The 20,631-nt window shown below is 40.2% G+C and overlaps 2 protein-coding genes across 2 annotated transcripts; both read right to left on the bottom strand.

The window, feature by feature from the left end:
• Positions 1 to 294: 294 nt before the first annotated feature.
• LOC135935661 (polyamine-transporting ATPase 13A3-like) lies at positions 295 to 12,493 on the bottom strand. The gene is made up of 16 exons (XM_065478148.1): positions 12,261 to 12,493; positions 7,518 to 7,615; positions 7,168 to 7,335; positions 5,621 to 5,765; positions 5,410 to 5,569; positions 5,153 to 5,357; positions 4,594 to 4,792; positions 4,234 to 4,535; positions 3,800 to 4,000; positions 3,557 to 3,745; positions 3,061 to 3,165; positions 2,852 to 3,005; positions 2,526 to 2,768; positions 2,329 to 2,468; positions 1,973 to 2,171; positions 295 to 1,496 (listed from the first exon to the last, which is right to left on the bottom strand). The coding sequence occupies exons 1-16, from the start codon at positions 12,307 to 12,309 to the stop codon at positions 496 to 498; spliced, it is 3,558 nt and encodes a 1,185-aa protein (XP_065334220.1). The 5' UTR covers positions 12,310 to 12,493; the 3' UTR covers positions 295 to 495.
• Positions 12,494 to 14,942: 2,449 nt separating this feature from the next.
• On the bottom strand, positions 14,943 to 20,319 carry P5CDh1 (delta-1-Pyrroline-5-carboxylate dehydrogenase 1). Its single transcript, XM_065477631.1, has 10 exons — positions 20,106 to 20,319; positions 19,422 to 19,501; positions 19,227 to 19,360; positions 18,911 to 19,173; positions 18,687 to 18,858; positions 18,444 to 18,631; positions 17,005 to 17,227; positions 16,579 to 16,946; positions 15,985 to 16,103; positions 14,943 to 15,919 (listed from the first exon to the last, which is right to left on the bottom strand). The coding sequence occupies exons 1-10, from the start codon at positions 20,147 to 20,149 to the stop codon at positions 15,807 to 15,809; spliced, it is 1,704 nt and encodes a 567-aa protein (XP_065333703.1). The 5' UTR covers positions 20,150 to 20,319; the 3' UTR covers positions 14,943 to 15,806.
• Positions 20,320 to 20,631: the final 312 nt, after the last annotated feature.

Here is a 20,631-nt window from a genome sequence, read left to right as displayed (position 1 = left end):
TGTGCTATGAGCTATAATGAAAATTCCATTTTAAATTTGTTATAAACATGAAAAACACGATTTTGGACTTTGCATGTTTTGAAAATATTGCGAACTTAAAATGTTGGGGTTTTAACTTGCAAAAACTTCACGCCATATTACTTGTCTCGACCTCCCCTGACCGACCAGCTGAAGAGTTATGGGGTGCTCACTCTTCACCCCTAAATGTCTGTTTTTCAAGGAAAAAATTCTAGTCCTGTTGGGAAAACAGGGAAACGAGGAAATTCCGTTTTTCTATCTTTAAATACACTCTAATTATATTGCATTGGTAAAAAATATTCCTTTTTTATTATGAAGTTATAATTTATAGTAAATTCCTCAGGTATCATAAGTTTAAATGTGCTTTTCTAAACTTTGGCAGCAGAAATAATTATAATAATTGTAAATCAGCATGTGGGCAATTATAGCTTCTTGATAAATGCACGGCAAAGTTCTCGTTCGTTTCTCACTCACTCGCTAATTCACGGGCGAAGGCAAATTGTTGGTTTCCCTCAGCACAGTCATGTGCACGTGAGGTTTGGCGTCGTCGACCGCCGTTTGCGGCTCGGCCACCTCGAGTTTGGCGGACAGGACAGGCCACTTGGTGTCTTCGTCCATCTCCTTCATGACACAATCGAATGACCTCTCTGCAGACTTGACTTTGGTCTGCACGACGCCCTCGACCAGCAACTCCTCCAAGAAGAAGCTGAGGAAAAACCCGACGGCGCCTAACACGATGACGTAGAGTCTGAATCTGATATCCGGCGGCATGATTAGTTCGAGGAGTGCGACGAGCCACTCGGCCGGCCACACGGTGATGTAGACGCACATACTGGTCAGCAGGACGATGGAAGCGGAGAGCCAGTAGTTGGTCCAGATCCTCTCTCGGTACGGCGGCCCTTTGGAGAAGACGATGCTCATCTGGATGTACTGGAACAGCGAGCCGGCGAACACAGCGTAGTTTTCGGAGCAGGCGTAGTCGTTCGAGTTTTGCGGCGCGTGCGGCTTGAACCACGGCTGGTGCTGCACCAGGGCGAAGATGGCCAATTGCAGACACACGTTGAGCAGCATCTGGGACACGAGCGACACCATCGGCACGGCCGAGATGAGGTTCGTGATGGGCGGCTCGGCGGAAATGGCGCCTTTGTAGGCCATCGTGTTGCCGAAGAAGCCGACGAAAGCCAGCGACAGGAAGATGTCAATGTAGAGGAACTGGAAGTCGGTCAGGTTGCTGTCGATCGAGTACAGGATCATCACCGACACGAACTGCGTCAGGCTGTACGCCGCCATGAACTTGAACACGCCGAACGACGTCACGATTGCGCCCCGGCCCTCCTTGATCACCATCGGCACGCACGCGATGTTCGCCTCTTTGTACGTGAACGACGCCGCCACCGACGCCTCCGCGTCCGACAGGGAAATGCCCACGTGCGCCGCCTTCAAAGCGCCGCAGTCGTTCGCGCCGTCTCCGCACATGGCTGCAAAAACAATTGATTACCAAAGATAGTCGAGCATTTAAATTAACCCCTTTAACAAATGGGTGTTTCCAAGAGAGATTTGTAATGGCCTTCAATTTCCTTTTTTCACCACCTTCATAATTTGTTAGTGTGGTTTTAGGTTGCTATATAGAGGTGTTGAAAAGACCAAATTTTACAGAAAAATTTAAAAGACCGTTTAACAAGGAAATCAATCACCCTGAGGTCAGATATGACCATAAGAATAGATAAGAAATTGAACCCTAGCGTCAGGATAGCCTTAGAACGATCAAATCGTTCAATTCCCATGTGTGGACACCTTAAAGACGCCTGACGGGCTCTGTATTGGTTCAAAATTTAAGATCTGCACACCGTTGGAACTTGGAACGGCCAAGCTTTCAGAACATGCTCAATTTTACCCTGGTGTGGCTATTCGATTTAAGTTATTTTAATTTTCTGCAAAAGCAAGATGAACTTACCGACATAGTATCCAAGTTCCTGGAAGTGTCCGACCAGCTGCTGCTTCTGGTCAGGGCTCATTCTGGCAAAGACGGCGCCTCTTACAATCAGTCTGGGGATAAGTTCTGGGAAAGAATCCCTGATAATACTCCAAGTGGTGCCGTTCATGGCGAACGCGTATGGCTGCAGGCGGCACTCGCCAGAACCATTAACAGATTTCTAAAATTCAATAAAGACACGATTTAATTAATTAATTGGTCCCATACCCTCAGAATGGGCGACATGAACACCCTCTGCATCCACATGCAATAAAAGGCCCGAGTTTGCTGATTTTGATTTCAGAGTAAAATTTAGATCCGAGGACAAAGCAACGCACCTCGTGGTCTTGTGATGTGAAGTAAATTTTCGGTGGATGGTCGGCAGTCGCTTCGACGCTTTGCACATCGATGACGTGCTCCCCTTCGGCAATCATTCCGCACTCACGGGCCACACTAACAGCAGTGAGAATGTTGTCCCCTGTAAAGCATAATTTTAAATTCCTTGAGATGAAAAATGAATTGATTAAATCCTCACCAGTGACCATGACCATTTTGACTTTGGCCCTGTGCAGAATGGCAATGTTGTCGGCCGTTTCAGGCTTGAGTCTGTTTTCCAGAATGATGAGCCCGCCGAAGGTGAGATTCTTTTCGACCTCCTCCCTGGGCAGCCTCTGCACCGCTGGGTAGCTCAAGCCAGTCAAAGTTTTCCAGCCGATTGCGATTATTCTGTAGCCCTCTTTTGAATACTGCATCAGCACGGAATGGAAGTTTTCAGGAACTGCACACAAGAATTACCATTGAAATATCACAATTTCTTTAGATTTTATTTCAATGCCTACAATCATCAAATACAAAAAATACCTGTTTCTGGAATGGACAGCGAAGAAATTTTCTCAGGCGATCCTTTGCTCACAACAAAGACTTCTTTGTGTCCCAAAGTACGCGTTATCACAGACATTCTTTGAAGGCTCGACGAAAACTGAAACTGCTGGATAATTCCCACTTGTTTTTTATTCTGCAAAATTTCAGTTTTTAAAAACAATTCAAAATTTAAAGAATAAAAAACTCACAAAATCAGATTCAGGCGACTTGACAACCGTGGGGACGATATTGTCGTATTTGGACGCATCGTCAATATCTGGCTCCTCAAACTGCCACTTACTAAACTCAAACGTCTGGTTTGATAGAAAACATGACATGAGATTAAATTTTAAAAAAATTAAAAATTAAATTTTGGTCAAAGGGTGTTTCCACAAGAGATCTTTGTATCTCAAAAACTGAAAATTTCTAATTATGTTAAGCCCACTCAGGGCAAAATTGTATCCTATGTTCAAAATAAAAATTAAATAGTAAATGTTTTAGACATTCAAAATTTAATAATAATTTAAACAATTACCCAAATTTGGAAAATTCCTAAACATCTTATTCAAATTTAAAGTTTGTAGGCTGCCTAAATGGGCACCTTTTGGCGCAAAGTTTCCAATGTTCTATCATCATTATAACGCCAAAGATTTTCCAGAAGAAATTCACATGGAAACACCCAAGAGTCAAAAAAGGGAGGCTTACTTTTAAATCCAAAGGGTCTCCCATGATCTCATTATTAATGAGCGTGAGAGACTGGCAAGCAGCCATAGCTAGCGGCAGGTTGGAGGACGCTTTCAGTTCACCAGCATCGTGGCAGGGATCAGTGAACTGTCCGTTTTCTACAGGAAGAACTCCCCACATGTCGAGGCCGTCCTCGGTTAGGGTACCAGTCTGTAATTAATTACTTTAGAGATTGAAAATAAAATGAATAATATTAACGCAGACCTTATCAAAGCACACGCAGTTAATGGAGCCGGCAACATTGATCTCCTGGGAGTTAATACAAAATATCTTGTCCTCCTGCAGTCTAGTCTGAGCATTTAATCGAGCCACCGTCATGGCAGCAGGCAATGCAGGAGGTACGGTGATGGTCACAATGTCCAGCGCTTTGATAACGATATCAGTCCATGGAGCACCTTTGATAATCTGCGGAAAAGACACAAGACACTTAATAAATTGAATCCATATGGGCAGAGTTGTACATTTAAAATTAAAAAATAGTATAACTAATTTTGCGAAAATACTCACTAGGGCAGAGACACCAAATTTGAGTTTGTCAGGTTCGAAAATATATAAAACGACACCTATATAGCAAATTTAAATATTTTAAGGCCTGTATTGGCCTTAAATGCATCCCTCCCGTCGAAAATTAAAATTACCTTCAACACAATGGTGTAAACGAGTCCAAAACTAGCAACAAAGGCGAGGAAGAGGAGGAATTTCAAGAGATCACTGTCGAATTTGAAGTCGACGGGCGGCGGGTACAAAATCGATCGGACCAACTCTCCTTTGGCGGTCATGAAACTGGTGTTGGTGACGACGGCGAGCACCATCTCGCCGCCATAGTACCGTGTCTGGATGACCTGAGTGCCGCAGTAGAGCGTGTGGTGCGCCTTCTCCCTCTTGTCCAGCTGCTTGTAGTTGGCCACCAGCGACGTTTTCGTCACCGGCACACTTTCGCCTATTTACAATTGAAATTCGTGTCACACCAACCGCATGTATGCATTTTTCTCTATTACCAGTCAGCATGCTTTCGTTGACGATGCAGGTGCCGCGAAGCAAAACGGCGTCGCACTGCATCACGCAGCCGTGCGACGGAATCACCAGCACGTCGCCTGGCACCAGTTGCGTCGTCGGAATGTGTTCTGTTTTCGAGTCGGGACGCAGCACTTGCGCTCTGTCCACCGAGTGAACGGTGCTGTGTAGATTCCTCTGGTTCTGAAAATATAAACCAACTGTTTAGAGTTTTTTTAATAAATAATAAAGCATGAATTTGCCGATAAGTATATTCAAGCATTTATTTTTTGTAAATTAAAATTAATTGATTAATTCAGCAAGACAATTCGGCCAACAAATAAAAATTGCAATTTTTATCAATTGATACAATTTTTTTGCTCGCGCAGAGATGTATTTTTTTTAAAGATTTTAAGCGCAACTAAATTTAATCTTAAGTGAGCAAAACGGGAATATTTAAATCGTCATTTCCGTTAAATCATAATCAATTAAAAGATATATACGTCCTGACACAGATCTAATTGTATCCCGAATATATCGTACAATTATATAACTGAATTTTACCCTGTAGGTCTGGATGACGTTGGACGAAATTCCGTAGACTGACATGATGATGATGGCGATTGTGTAGTAGTAGTAGCTTTCACATAACCAAACAGTGAGCGAAAATACTTGAAAGAAGTAAATAGGGTTGAGTATTTCCAGCAGGATGAGCGTTCCGACACCCTGGAGGGGCACGTTGATTTCGTTTTGCCCATACACTATGGATCTGTTGGCCCATGGACATTAAAATTTGAAACCCGGAGTTTCGAACGGCTTACCTCAGTCTCTGGTTATTTTCTGTCAAGCCCTGGGGGTCGTTTTTCACGTTTTGCATGTCGTCCGACGTGTCCAGGCCGCAAATCGCGATGAACAGCTGCCGGTCGTCGTCCCAAATGAATTTCTCTCGTTTGAAGTTGAGCAGCCGCACGATTTCCAATTCTGGAAACACGATCTATTGGTACCAATTCGGCAAATTAGCGTGTGTCTGACCTCTGAAGCATCCGTCGTCAAAGTAAAGTGGCAGCTTTTCGCTGCACTCGGCGGTCTGGTATCTGTCGCTGGACAGCACGTCCCTCGCCGAGAGAACCTCGATCTTTTTCACGGCGTGGGACTTTTTCTTTTTCTGGTATGTTTCCTGAAATGCGCAGCAAAATATTTATGTTAAATGTTGATCTCAATTAACAAAATGAAATGTAAAATGAGTAAATTCAAATTAATTTTTTTAATGTTTCGAAAAGCATATCTTTATTAAAATTTCAAAAAGAAATGGTTTCCGTAATGGTTTGCTAGATGTAATTATTTAAAAAAAAATCAAAAGTTGTCGAATTTTAATAAATGTTCAACATTTATGGAATCTGCTCAAGCGAGACGAATTGAATGATGTGCAATTTCTATCTTTTCCGAGATTTTTAAAAATCTTTCCAACGTAAAAATGCTCTGGGAAAATCGCGCGCAGTAATGGAACGGCTTGTTGTAGTTTTTTTTATTTTTCCAACATATTTTCCATAAAATCAAGCTTAATTATAGCAATTCCAATTTTTTATTATTGGAAAATACGAAGGATTTTTAAAACGACTTATCTGGGAATTCGGGGAAGTAACATCGGATTTCAAATAACTTTTTACATTTTTGAATCTGCTCATCGAGACGTCATTTTCATACTTTTGGAAAATTTTGGGAATGATCCTATTATGTTCTGGGAAAATCAATGGCAGAAATGTAACGTAAAGTTTTAATTTAACGCAAAAACAATCTTTATTTAGTATATTTCAATTTTTCCGCAAAAATAATGGTTTTTTGGGAAATCGGGGAGAATTATGCTGGAAATTTCAAATTTCGTTAGCTTTCAGAATTGGCACAGATTTTATTCTCTTTGCACTCAAAAGCCACTCGAATTATAATTCCTAATACCTCACTAAATTTGATTTTTTAAATATTTTGTCAATAAATTGCATATATACTGTAATATTGTTTAGAAAAGTGGCTACCAAGTTAGCATGCTTTTCAAATGGTGAGGACTGTTTCCCTACTTAAAATCTGATTTTATTTCACAAAAAAAGTTTCCCTAAAAAGTTTCATACGCTTTTGGACAGATCTCGACGAGAGAAATCAAAATCGGCCAAGAAAATGTGGTCAAGCGCTGTATATTTTTGAGATAATTTTAATTTTCACTTTTGCTTTTTGTTTATTTCAAATTGTAGAACAAATTTTTTATTGATCAACTGCTTATTGCATCCAAATATTAAAAAAAAATCAATTGCCCCACTATATCGATCCACTTATAAATATGACCAAGGCCGATGCATTTCCTTCTGATAGAAAAATGGGAAAAATGCATACATCCAATTGTGAATCAAGGGCGAATTATATTACGTATTTGAGTTTATCGCAAACAGTTTATTCAGGAAGCGCAAAAGCAACGCAAGCTTGTTGAAATTTCAGACTCACTCGTGCGATAAAATCGGCGTGCAACTCCTACTGAATCACGCACGGTTTTGTAGAAATAATTTGAAAAATTTGCAAATAAATAAACTCACGATGACGAGGACGGATCCAGCCTTCCTCAGGTGGCATTTGGAATGCGTGCAGACGAGCATCCAGTGGGGACACCAGTGGAACAGCAGGCGCAACAGTCCGCCGCTCAGAAGGATCAAGAGCCACGTGAAGAAAATTTTGCACGCATTTCGCTGGTAGCCAATCACTTCCTGTCGAAAAATTGTAAAACAAAAAAATTGTGAGTAGTACGATTAGACGAGGGTGGCGTCACCGGATGGAAAAGAGTGGGACACTTGGCACTAATGACACAAATCGAGAGCGCAAGGGCTGTTAAGTAACGATGAATCACGGCTCGCATGCGGATTAGCTCGACACTAAGTAGTGCTCTTACCACGTCGTAGTCGTCGCCCCTGCTCGTTGTCAGGTGAGACGAGGTGGCTGGTTGGGAAAACTCCCTGTGGCTGAACTCCGAAATGGTCGTCCCCCCATCTGCAATTGAAATAAAAAGAAAAATTGAATTATTAAGCTGTTGAGGCTCGAGTACCCATAGTGTTCAGACAGATGTAGTTGTAATTCATATTGGCCATGCTTTTTGAGAAGAGCGAAATAAATGTGAGTGAGAGCTGTGTGCACTAGACTAACGCCTGTGCTAGAATGTCTGGACTGGACTGGAGCACTTGATCTCTCGGCGTAACCTTGCTGCCTCGGCACCGAAGATTAGCCAATGTTTACTGTTTGTGTCTTTAGTCCATTGATTTACATGACGGAATGAAAAATAGAAAGCGAGAGGTGATAATTTTGCCCATCCGCCGGCATTTTACTTCTAAATTATTATTTGTTTTTTTCGCGCTGGAATTATTAAAATATTTTAATGTTAATTCAAATATAAGATTTTAAAAAATGCTGATTTTGAAGGAACCTTTTTGATTTCAACTCAAATTGAGATATATTAATAAATAAAAATGCGTTGTAAATCTTAGAGGCTTGAATTGAATTATTGGCGCTACTTTTAATTTTTAATTTTACAATTCTATTTATTATTTTTTTTTTAAGACCAATGCTAGACCAACATTTTTGTATGTTCTAATCGATTCCTGAGGGGGGGGGGTATTTATTGTTCCGGTAGGAAATTGTTTTGTGACGTGCGAGCAGACGCGCAAAGCAAAACGCACGTGCGTTAGTTTTGCATCGTGCCTCTGCTCGCACGTTTTTACATTGTGAACATTATTTACCCTACCCTTTTCCGACTTTTCGACCCTCACAATATGGCCGGTCTCTTTGTTCCGACGGCCGATTATTCCAAAAACTCCAACGGTACTCTGATTTTTTTCACCATTTTCCAACATAACACGCAAAATAATATTTTTGCGTAAATGTCCTTCAAGGAGCAAAAGGTAAATAAGAATAGACTGCTGGGAAAAAAAAGTGTCTTGGTATTGTTAAAATAACGTGACCATTTTCCTGACAATGAGGAAAGTTCGCTGGCTCTGCAGCTGTACACATTGTTCACCTCGACCGCTGTTTGTGTTGTTTAGTCTGGCTGGAGCGGAAACAAACGAGGTAAATGCTCCAGTGTCACAATATACCCTCGACATCGTCATCCCTGCCAAATGCTCGGAGCGAAAAATATGCGGGGAAGTGAGAAAAACACGTTTTGTCAGCGGCATTAGCACATTTAGCTGGCTCATTGAGCTATTGGCTTGTACCTTTTCCGTCTCTTTCTACTCTATGCACTGCAGGGCGGAATAAATTGACCCAAATCCAGACACGAGTGCTCGGTCGTATACTTAATTAAGCAAGTCTCTTTTCGCTAGTGAGTTATTGAGAATGACAGTGCATATTAAAGCAGCGCCAATGACGAGAGGGAGCGAACGTGTCTCTGGCCAGGTATGAGGTTAAGGACCTCGACAATAATAAATAAAAGCTCGGTTGCAACCAAAGAGAGAGAGAGGGAGAGATGATGCATAATAACACATTGCAATGGCGATTTATCCGCATTGTTTTGCTGATTTAAGATTTCAGCCATTTGAATGATTGTCAATCATAATTTTTTTAGTACTATGTATATGCAAAAACATTTCTGTTGTGACGAATATCATGAATTGTATTTTGATTGTCTGGTCTCAAAGGGAACCTGGCCAGATGGCTGTAGACTTCTACCACAATTTGAATTTAATTGAGACGGATTTGAAATGTGCATGTTTGATGCTGACGGCAGCCAATATGAAATTTGAATGCGTTATATTAAGTATGAATACTGGTTTTCGAACTCCAACCCCATATAAGAACAATTACAATGATTTTTCTTAAAGACCGAATTTGATTAAGTTTCTGAGCCCACCAATTGATTCTTGAGGGTCAAATTTAGGTGAAGTAGGTATTTTATGCGACCAAAAAGTAGAGCGTGACGCGCGTAACACAAAGTATAACTTTTTTACCGCCAAAACAATATTAACCAATATGCTAGAACTGCGCATGCGTCAGAGATGGCTGGATCTGACAAATAAGAAGTCATTCGTACAGGCGGTCTTTCTGCAAGTGCTCAAACCAGCTCTGACGAGTCTTACGCATGCGCAGTTCTCGCATATAGGTTCATGTTGTTTTAGCGGTAAAAAAAGTTCTACTTGTGCTACGCACGTCCTGCTGGTCGAAAAAAATACCCAATACCCACTTTACCTAATTCGACTTACAAGAATCGATTGGTGTGCTCAGAAACTTCGTCAAAGACGGTCTTTAAATAGACTCTGAGTCACTTTTAACTTTCCGGAAAATGTCCTAGATTTTAGACTTTGCCAGGAAATTGGCTTATAGCTCCTTAAAAGCACCAGATAACGTTTTCAAACTTTCTACAATGAGGTAATTTAGCTTAAGTTTTGTAATTAAAATAAAAAATCAATTCACTTAATTTTTACTGAGACATTATTAGAAATATTTGTTAAAAGTAGGAAATTTATCAGCTTTCGGAAGGTTTTTGCTCTACAATTAACCCTCCAGAACGTCAAAAATGACAGATCAATCGATTTGCCTCATTAAACAGTGTCTACAAAAAAAAGCAAATGTATTTTACTTAAAATCACCAAAAAATTGAGTTTCTACCATCCCTTCTCATAGTACACATATCAAGAAAGGCTGTACATGAATTCTTTACAAACACGTCGAATCCTAACAGTTTCCTTGTAGATGGGAGGAGCAAATTTAAGTAGAGATGACGAGAAGGAAATAATTATTTACTTTGAGAGTGTGATGGATTGAGAATAATTGTGCTTTATCACGTTGTTGAGCCAGAGATGCAGTTTTTGCAGGTGATTTTGCAACTTATTGCTTCATGGAGAGGATAAACTTGAATTCGACTGAGAGCATTGCACTTTTACTCAAAATTTATGTGTTCGAAGCCAGCGGTTACACTAGGTTTGCACTGATTTTGCAACGATTTAAGACTGAGCATTCCGCTCTTTAAATGATTTCTTTTGATGGGCTTAAAACAAAAATCAATCCAGCCAATAAACGCAGACACGTCGCGGGAAAGATTTTTTATTTCAATTTCTTTCTGTTTATTTTTTTAAGATTTATTACATTTAAATTCATCGTTACTACAAAATGGCAGCAATCATTACTTCAGGGGACTTGTGTGTCAAAAATTATAATTGTTTAAATTCAGCAATTTATTTTTTATTTCACGTTTCTAAGGCGATTATGGCTGAACCAATTTTGGTTTTCAGAGCATAAAAAGAAAGCATAATAAGTGAATAATGCACAGCAGCAGGATATATTGAGTTTTAAATCTCAACGGAAGTGCCTTAAAAATCGGAAGTAAACGGTGGCGCCATCTGTTGGCGGCTTTGTACACTGCTCAGAGATTCCGCATATTATGGTGAATTGCGATTTTTTTGTTCATATTTTAAAATTCATCGCATTGCTTGAAACAAAACGTCAAAACACGTCTGATTTAGCAGTCCCCGTGTCGTTATGATGCCTTTTCTTTATACTTTTAATCAGCCCTTATCAAATCTTGTAATCCTCCTGGTTTTGTTCAATTTAAAATGGACTCAAAAAGATGATTTATTGTCCATTTACCTTGTATTTCAACACCATTTCCAAAACCTTCAATAAGCTAACAACACTTTTAAAACTGACGACCGCAATCCCTGTATCCTAAAATCCTTGCGTCAGAGATTTAATGAGTTGACAATATTATAGTCTTTTTCTTCATTGAAAAAAAGGTTTCTCGTAATTAGAGAAAATTAAAAACATGCAACAAGCCGTCAGATAGGAAGTGGCAAGTGGCTGTCCCGCTCAAGCCCGCAGGAGACGATATACAATGTGTGTTTTTAAAAGGTTCCTATTACAACAACAAACTCCCCAAAGAACGACCTTGGGAAAATTCACAACAAAAGGCGAGCAGATGGGAGAGCAAATCTGTGTGCGTTGGTGGCGTCGATTTGAACAGAAAATTCCAAAGACAAATAGTTTCTTTTCCTGGCATGCTTCTTCTTTTGAGACAGTCGACGGTGTCACAAAACTGTCTGCAGCGGGAAACCCCGTGAGTGCGGCCGCGAATTTGAGGATTAAGCAGGAAAATAAAAATTAAAACCGCCAGAGTCGAGACTGAGATAATGAGCACTGTCTACCCACAAGCCCTGTGCTGCTCTGTCATCACGCCCAATCTCTGATTTAATTATTTGTTTATTTCAGACGCAAAAAGCAGACGAGATGCGTAAACAAGGATTAAATGTGTGGGTGTTACTTTTCCTAGAACATTTTGTAATGCTCATTCGCGATAGTCGCGTCGTCACAAGCTGATAAGCTCTAGGTTCCAAATTTAAAAATTGGCACAAGATAAGCTCACTCACACGTAGAGTTGACTAATTCAAAAGAACTAACTCTTTTGTATTTTAATTTAATGTGATTTATCTGATTCTTCCCTGCCCATCTTTATTAATTAAAATACGAATTGATTCAAGCCGATTAAAGTCATTAAGTCTGAGTGAAAGTGACGGATAAATTGATTAAAGAGGATTATGTACCACGCTTACAGCGTAGCGCACGAGGCTGGCGCAACCGTGTTGAAACGAAACGAGATGCACTAAATAACCCTAAAGTCGAATCACATGCGTGGTAAAATGTCTGTACTCACGGATGAACTGCTGTTCGGCAGAGTCGACGACTCGGTTTCCACGCGGCATTTCGTCCTTGCTGGCGGGGTGGCTCGTCCAGCAACGACTCAGCCAAGCACCATGCGTGAGGAATCGGTTGTCGACCACCTGGCACCTCGGGCCTGCTCAGACTGAAACGCTCAACTGGAAAATGAACTTCCGAGGCCACAGCAGCAGCAGCAGCAGCAACCAGCCAGCCAAAGCCAACACAGCCTGCTCTTTATCGCAGCGGCGAGTGGGGCTTTGCTCTCAGAATTCGTGGCGGGGGGACAAGCACAAGCGGCCGTCGCAAGAGGCAAGAGGGGACACCATGAATGTCTTTTCCTTTTTTGCGGCAATTTAGTTCATTATATATGTGGAGCAGTAAATACGTATCTGTAATCAGAGAGATAATTATAATTTATGTTTTTAAACAAATTAAATAAAAATAATTGGTACGCACCTTGAAAAATCAAATTGATGCACTTCCCGCAGGCGTCGATATAATATAATATCAAATAAAAAATTCTAGCTGAAATAAACCAATTATTTGTCTACCACATCCTAAGGAAATCCGTTTAACAAGCTAGTCACTTCGAATATTTAATCATCTTTAAACATCAAACAAGAATTTCAAACTACAAACGCACTAACTCTTGTTTTTGTTACGTGAGTGCTTGAGATGACATGAGTTTTGTAATTAAATTTCTGTGTAACCGCGTTGAACAAGATTACTTTTATTCCTAGAATGAAATGGAGTAACACGAAAAACCAAATACAATTTTTAAAACACTTCAAGAATTTATATCTCAAAAATATTTATTTATTCCTGATGGTCGAATTAGTTTTGTCAGCATAATCGCACTCTCTCGACAGATCGACACAAAACGTGCTGAAAATCGGCAAGAACACAAAACTCAAACATATTGATCGGTGAACCATTTTCGGATGATTTTGTGGGGGTTGGGGTTAGGTAGCTGACAAGAACGTTTAAATACTATCAATTGCTTCAGCGAATTTTTGAATGATAAACTTGGCTGAAGGTGCCACAAGATCGCTTGCAAAAGATCGAGACAGCAGCGCCACAGCAACAATAACTTGCGAAAGGCCACTTCACTTGCTGTGGCACTGCTGTCTCGATCTTATATATGCCAGCGATCTTGTGGCACCTTCAGCCAAGTTCATCATTCAAAAATTCGCTCAAGCAATTAACGGTATTTGAACGTTCTTGTCAGCTACCTAACCCCAACCCCCACAAAATCATCCGAAAATGGTTCACCGATCAATATGTTTGAGTGTGGCGAGACTTGTAGGTTAAGAAAACAAGAATGACTCTTCCGTTTTCTGATAAGGCTAGATAAAAAATTCATAAGGGTGCCGCTGCCGCTTTTCGCTTTTTGAAACTAATTGACAGGCGCCAACTTCTTTTTCCGTGTCACGGCCGAATTATTTTGGTAAAGCGATTGGAGAACTCATAGCGAAATAATTTTGGCATGACCTGTTTTCGCGGTTGAATACATGTGAGTCGAGTTCCGGTATATAAGGCCAAGCCTCTGTATTTAATCAAGAGAGAAAACATATAAATTACAAACGATGCAAATTAATCAATGACTATAGGGTCAGAGATTATTCATTCATTAATATGATTCAGCAGCGCAAATCTTCCCGATCAGAATTAATAAATGGTTGGAAATAAATTAAACCAAAATATAAAATTCCAGCTTTTCCCGAAAATTACAAAAAAAAACGAAAATAAAGAGAGCTGGTCAAATGCTCACTTGAGAACAAATCTTTGCTAAGCCATTTTCATTTTTCAGAGACAAAGAATCATATTTGCATATTTGTAAAAAAAAATTGAAGAATTTTATTTTATTACTAACTGATTATTGCGAGAGTAAATAAACTAACACATAAATAATTAATTACCGGCGATTAATCAGAGAAGTTCTCTGATTTAGGTTTGCCGAATATCGAGACAGCAGCGCCACAGTGGAAGTGAGTCAAGCTACCAAGTAGTCCAGCCAGCAGCACAGACTTCCGCTGGCGGTTGCAGTGGCACTGCTGTCTGGATCTACCCAATTTTCACTGATTGGTCGCCAATATTCTAGTGATTAGGTTCAAACCAAAAAAACGCCAAAGTAACGGGTTTAACGTTTTTCGGCATGTTTTGTCGAACTGCCGACTGATTGATTCTGCTGTCTACCTTGATTTGACCCTCAGGAATCGGTTGACATCGTCAAAAATTAAATTCCAGTGCTACTTCAAAACATTTATTAAGTTTTCAGCGTTACGTTTCCCTGGGATTTCTGTTAGTATAAATTTTATTTAATAAGACCGATTGTAAACTAATGATTCATATTTATATTTTTACTCCTTAGGGTAATTTAAAAAAAAACTACCTGTCCATTCTAATATATTATATAGACAGCAATATGTTGTTTTCGTTGAGTTTTTAAATTGCTATAACACCAAGGTCGGTTTTAAATTAAATATTTATAAACGTGAGTTTGCACATTTTAAGAAGCAACACGTCAACAAATTTTGACAAACGCAGGACGGAAAAATTTAGCTGAAAGGAAACTCACGTCACAATTTAATTCACGCTTGACATTCGGCGGCCTTCTGCCTGGCGGCGCATGAAATTGATAGAGGTTTAAATTATATCGTACAAAATAAAAGGCTCGTTGCATTTTTCCAGCTTGCAGGTTTACTTTTTTACCGAGTTCACCGTACAATATATACGAGATAAGATTCGTGATTCTTCAATTGCATTTTTTATACACTTAATGTTCTGTTGCGACCACTCTTATTCGACATTAAGCAAGGTTAACATATCACAAAGGAAACACAAGAGTTAAAATGACTTATACAATCATATATAACAGACGAAAATTTAACCCTTCGAGTGATCGTGAAGTAAATGCATGTCATTAGATGGAAAAAAATGGCAAGATGAGTGTGGGGAAGCAATCAATAAGAGTTTGTTTGTAAGAACTACTAAGGCAAACATCATTACAACTTTTGTAATACCATTTTAGTAATACATTTTATATTGTCATCATTTTGCTGCACTTTTCGGCAGTGAATTTTGTTTCACACAATCATGGTGTCGGAAGTGAGTCGTAATACATTCCAATTTTAAATTTGAAGGCAAGAAATGAGCAGAGTACAAAAATAATTTGACAAGATTTAAAAAAATACGAAGGTCCTAATAGCGACGAGAAAAAAATACAAAACGTGAAATCACATTAATCAATAGATTTCGACCAGTAAAAAATTATAATACCCCTGTGATTAATTAAAATAATACTGCAAGAGTTAATACTTAAGTACTTCCGGCACCAAATGCACTTTGATTCGTGAAAGAATTGCGTGACCAGGTAACACTATTTCACACAGTTAAACAAATGGCCAGGGATTCCACTAGACATTTTCGTATTATATTTTTTCTTTTTTGTTTCTTCTACCAAGGGCACAACCTAACACTTTGGACTCTGCACCAAATTATAGGGGGTGAAATAGCAAAACAAAAATCGTAGTAGAGGCGTTTAATCCATGTAGGGGTACCTCCATTCCCTGAGGGGAACAAACGTTTCTTTAATGGACTGAGGAGATGCCCAGCGGAGGACATAGTGCGGACCTCCAGCCTTGTCATTCGTTCCTGAGAATGAGAATTGCGGCGTGGTCAGGTGAGGCCACAAAATATGCTAGAGCGACTGTACTCACCAGAGAGACGACCGCCACCGAAAGGCTGCTGACCGACCACCGAGCCGGTCGATTTGTCATTGATGTAGAAGTTGCCGGCTGTGTACTTCAGGTCTTCCACAGCTGACTTCAGGAAGCTCCTGCAATTAAAATTAAAAAATTGTGTTTAGGTTAAAGAGCATGGACTTAAAAAATAAAAAAATTCTAAACAGCGTTTTTGTATTTCCGAAAAAAAAAATTTTTTTTGGACGTGTTAGTTCCATATTTTGTTGAGTTTTAAATGGTTAATCGTAGCGCAAAAAATAAACACATACTGAAAGCTGATAATATTCCCTATGTTGAAAAATTTCCTTGAATTATATTTGATTTGCGTTTATATGATAAATAATTGTTTTTTCTCACTGACATGACCTGGCAGTCAGTTCAGAAACTTTTAAAACATCATCTCAAATCGTTGAAACGTTTAAAAACCTAGGTAATTTTCTGCGAAGTCGAAAATGACATTAACCAATCGATTCATCTATAAATATTTTAAAAACCTCCAAATGTGTTTACTATTAAACAATATGATATTTCTCCAAAACTAAATCAAACTGAAATTTTCATTAAACTTACTCGTCTTGAGCAAAAACCGCTCCAGTCAGTGCGTAGGATGTAGTTTCACTGACAAGCTCCAGAGTGGAATCGACCTTGTTGTCAGGGTATACGTAAATGGAAAGCACAGGGCCGAAGATTTCCTCGCTCATGATGCGGTGCTTGGGGTCGTTTGATTGGATGATGGTGGGCTGAACGAAGTAACCCACGCTGTCGTCATAATGTCCGCCACCCAGAATTTTCAGTGCAGACGAATTCTTGGCCTTGTCAATGTAGCTTTTGATTCTTTTGAACGCCTTCTCGTCGATGACTGCCGACATGAATGAGTCGAATTCCGTCACCGGGCCAACTTTCAGTTTATCTCTCTCGGCAAGCAGTCCTTCTTTAATCTGCAATATTTTTTTTCCAAATGAGCCAAAAGGTGGTTTGATAATTTGGCTTGATCACCTTTGGCCAGAGGGACTCAGAGACGTACATCCTTGAGCAGGCCGAGCACTTCTGACCGCAGTACTCAAACGCAGACCTGATGGTGCCCATGACAACCGACTCGGCGTCTGCAGACGGATGGACAAAGTGGTAGTTCTTTCCACCACACTCACCAATGAGCCTTGGGAAGTTTTTGTACAAGTTGATGTTCTTTCCCACCTGGGCCCAAAGCCGGTTGAATGTTCTGCAAGGGAATAAAAATATTGTAAAAATTTAAATCACTGTCAGGAGTCTGGAGACACAAATAATAGGTTTGAAATAAACATCATCAACGCCCTTAAAATTGCCTATGGTGTGTTGCTCCAAGTGTTTATCACATGCCTAGACATTTTTAGGGTGGAGGGGGAGAAACCAGTAGTTTTTTAGATACCCAGGTTAAAAAGTTTGAAAAATCGGCATTGTCTGTGTCTGATAAATAGTAATAAATTAGAAATAGGATTTTTCTGACGCAAGTACCCTACTAGTAGTCATCCTTGAGATCAGACAAGTCCATTAAAAACCAAAACTAGAGCCATTCTATTAGGAGTCGCGCGGCTTAGTGGCCTGACGCGCGTGCGGCCTGCACAGATCCACATCCCAATTTTTTCCCGTGTTAAATGAGTTTCCGTTATCGGCTCTGTGTCCAAATTACTTTAGCCACCCGCGTCTCAATTGGTGTCAAACGAAAGCGAACGAGTTGATCTACAACATAAGTCAAAACCAGGACAGCGGGAAATAAAAAAAAAACAGAGAAGTGCTCGTTCGAAAAGTGCTCCTTTTTGTCTGGGAAGAAAGCTACAGTTTGGGCAGGCGACAGTAGATATCGGCGCATGCCCAGCAAGAGCAGTGAAGCACACAGTGAAGTTCGAGCAATCACGTGCCTCAATCCTGCCATCTCGTTGTCTAATAGCAGGCACCAACTTTACTGCTTGGAGGGAGTTGAAGGGAAAAGCCAAGGGATGCGTGCCTTCTCTTAGCCAATGAGATGAAGTCACGTGACCGCTCGAACTGCGTGCTGGGTATAAGCAGATGTCTCTACTGTCGCCTGCAAAAGCTGTAGCTTTCTTCCCAGACTGAACGCGACTTTCTCGGTTGTTTTGTTTCCCGCGTTCATGGTTTCGACTTATGTTGTAGATCAACTTGTGCGTTATAGTTTGACACCAATTGAGACGCGGATGACTCCAGTAATTTTGACAAAGAGCCAATAACAAAAACTCATTTAACATGGGAAAAGATAGGGACGTGGATCTGGGTCTGGGTAGGCCACACGCGCGTCGGGCCGCTAAGCCGCGCGACTCTGAACATAAGGACTCATATATGACCCCAAAAACACCAAAAAATTGCAGACCATATTAAATCTTTCCTGGAAACACCCATTATGCATGAAATGCAAGAATTAACGCATATGAGATGATACATACGGTACAGAGCCAGTGAAGTTGATGCCCGCGAGATTTGGAGAGGCGGTGATAGTGTCACCAAAGACAGGTCCATCAGCAGGCACAAAGTTGACTACCCCTGAAGGTAGGCCTGCCTCCCTGCATATTTTGTAAATGATGTAATTGGACAGCAGAGCAGTGTCTGACGGCTTCCAAACAACTCCGTTGCCCTTCAATGATTGACATGAATGATAGATATATTCTATTCAACAGTGGATTGTTTACCATTAGAGCGGGAGTGTAGGCGAGATTGCCTCCAATTGCAGTGAAGTTGAATGGAGAGACGGCTGCGATGAAGCCTTCAATGCCTCGGTATCGCATGGAGTTCTTAGTCACGCTCGCGTTCTCACTGATAGGCTGATAATGAAGCAACTCCTTTGCAAAATAAGCATTGAATCTGTAATTTGAAAGCTATTAAAGAGAGCTTACTTAGGAAACAATTCAATTACCTGAAAAAGTCTATCAACTCGGCAGCAGAATCAATTTCCGCCTGCACTGCAGTCTTTCCCTGTCCCAGCATGGTGGCAGCATTCAGTTCCATGCGATATTTGCCGGCCATCAGATCGGCAGCTTTGGTCCAAATGGCCAGTCTTTCGTTCAGTGGCGTTCGATCCCATTTTTTCTGCGCTTCGGTTGCGACATTCGTGGCCTTCTTCACGTCCTCCTTCGACGCGTAGTAGAATTTCGCGATCTTCTTCTTGTGATCATGCGGCTATTGAGACAGCCGATGAGTTGGTCGTAAAATTTAAATTAAAATATTAATACCATCGGCTGGTACTGCACATCTGAATTTTTAATCTCCTTGTCACCGATGATGATGGGCACCTCTTGACATTGCGAGGACAGTTTGTCCAGAGCTGCCTGCAGCTCTTTTCTTTCCTTGCTTCCCTTCAAGTACTCTGCACGACAATTTTGCAATGAAAAAAAAACCTTCTCCAAAATACGAATTGATTTTTTTACCAAGAATTGGCTCATTTTGTACTCCGCTGGGGTCGGCCTTAGGAATGTTGACAACTGAGCCAACAGATCGCTTTGACACTCTGAAAGAACGATAAAAATGAATCTGAGCTTGAGGTTTTTAGTATAATTATGACTTTATTGAGCTTTTTCTTATTTCCTGCGCATTTAAATTGACAAAAAGGCCCGACAAATTAAATTTACGCACAAGCAAGAAAATCAATGACCGTCATGGACCATTGACGAGCCCTGCCTTTAAAATATAAATTTATTCGCACTTAATACCCTGCTTGAAAAACAGGTATTTCTTCTCTCGATCAATATTGTATGGTATATATTACAATTTCAAAATTAAGATTTAAATCGACCTTGAGAATTTAATTCCTCGTGAGAGCTGAAAAAATCCATATCGTTAGAAAAAATCGTTGGTTTTTTCATCAATAATAGAACAGGTACATACTCATGAAATTAATTTGTGAGTTCAAACCAACAGCAGAAATTTTCAAATTCAAGATAACAGGGCTTGAATCTTGAATGCCCAAGGGCAGAATGTCACGACACGACACTGAAAAATCCTGTGTAATCTCCACACAGCCGTGTGTTCCAAAAACAAAAACATACGATTTACGTAAACTCTACAGAACACTACTTAATTTTAGCTTTGAAAAAATCTATGCAGCTTCTTACCTGACGATTTGGCTGACAAGAGACAAGTTCGCGTACTTCAGCATGATTGATTCCACTCGATACCGTCACCACAACTCTTCGTTCAAATCGGCGATTTCAATCTGTTAAATGATGCCGAAACTCCTAAAATTTTGGACGAGCCTCCATTCACCTGGCGTAATGAAAGAGCTCTGCTCATCAGCTCGACTCTGCTGTTCTTGCTGCTTGTACCCTGCGCATGTCAAGAAGAAATGTCATTCGATTGGGCTTGACTGCTGTTGCTACCAACTGCTACCAACCTATGCGGACGCTCATTGATGCAGCCGTCGCTAAATTCTTATCTGATTGGCGACAGACCTTTTAAATTCTCAGAATAATTTTATTATGGATATTTTTGCAAAAACAATTCGAGATTTACAAGAAGAAGGGTTTATTTATTTCATCTGCTGAAGGGGTAAATAAAAATTATCAGTTAAATTCAACACGAATAGCAAAATAGATATTAAATTACATTTTATAAACTTTGAAGGGATACGCCCACTTCAAT

This window comes from Cloeon dipterum, chromosome 2 (genome assembly GCF_949628265.1).
Source record: "Cloeon dipterum chromosome 2, ieCloDipt1.1, whole genome shotgun sequence".
NCBI lineage: Eukaryota > Metazoa > Arthropoda > Insecta > Ephemeroptera > Baetidae > Cloeon > Cloeon dipterum.
Note: the sequence above shows the minus strand (reverse complement) of the source record. Positions and strands in the feature narration are given on the sequence as shown.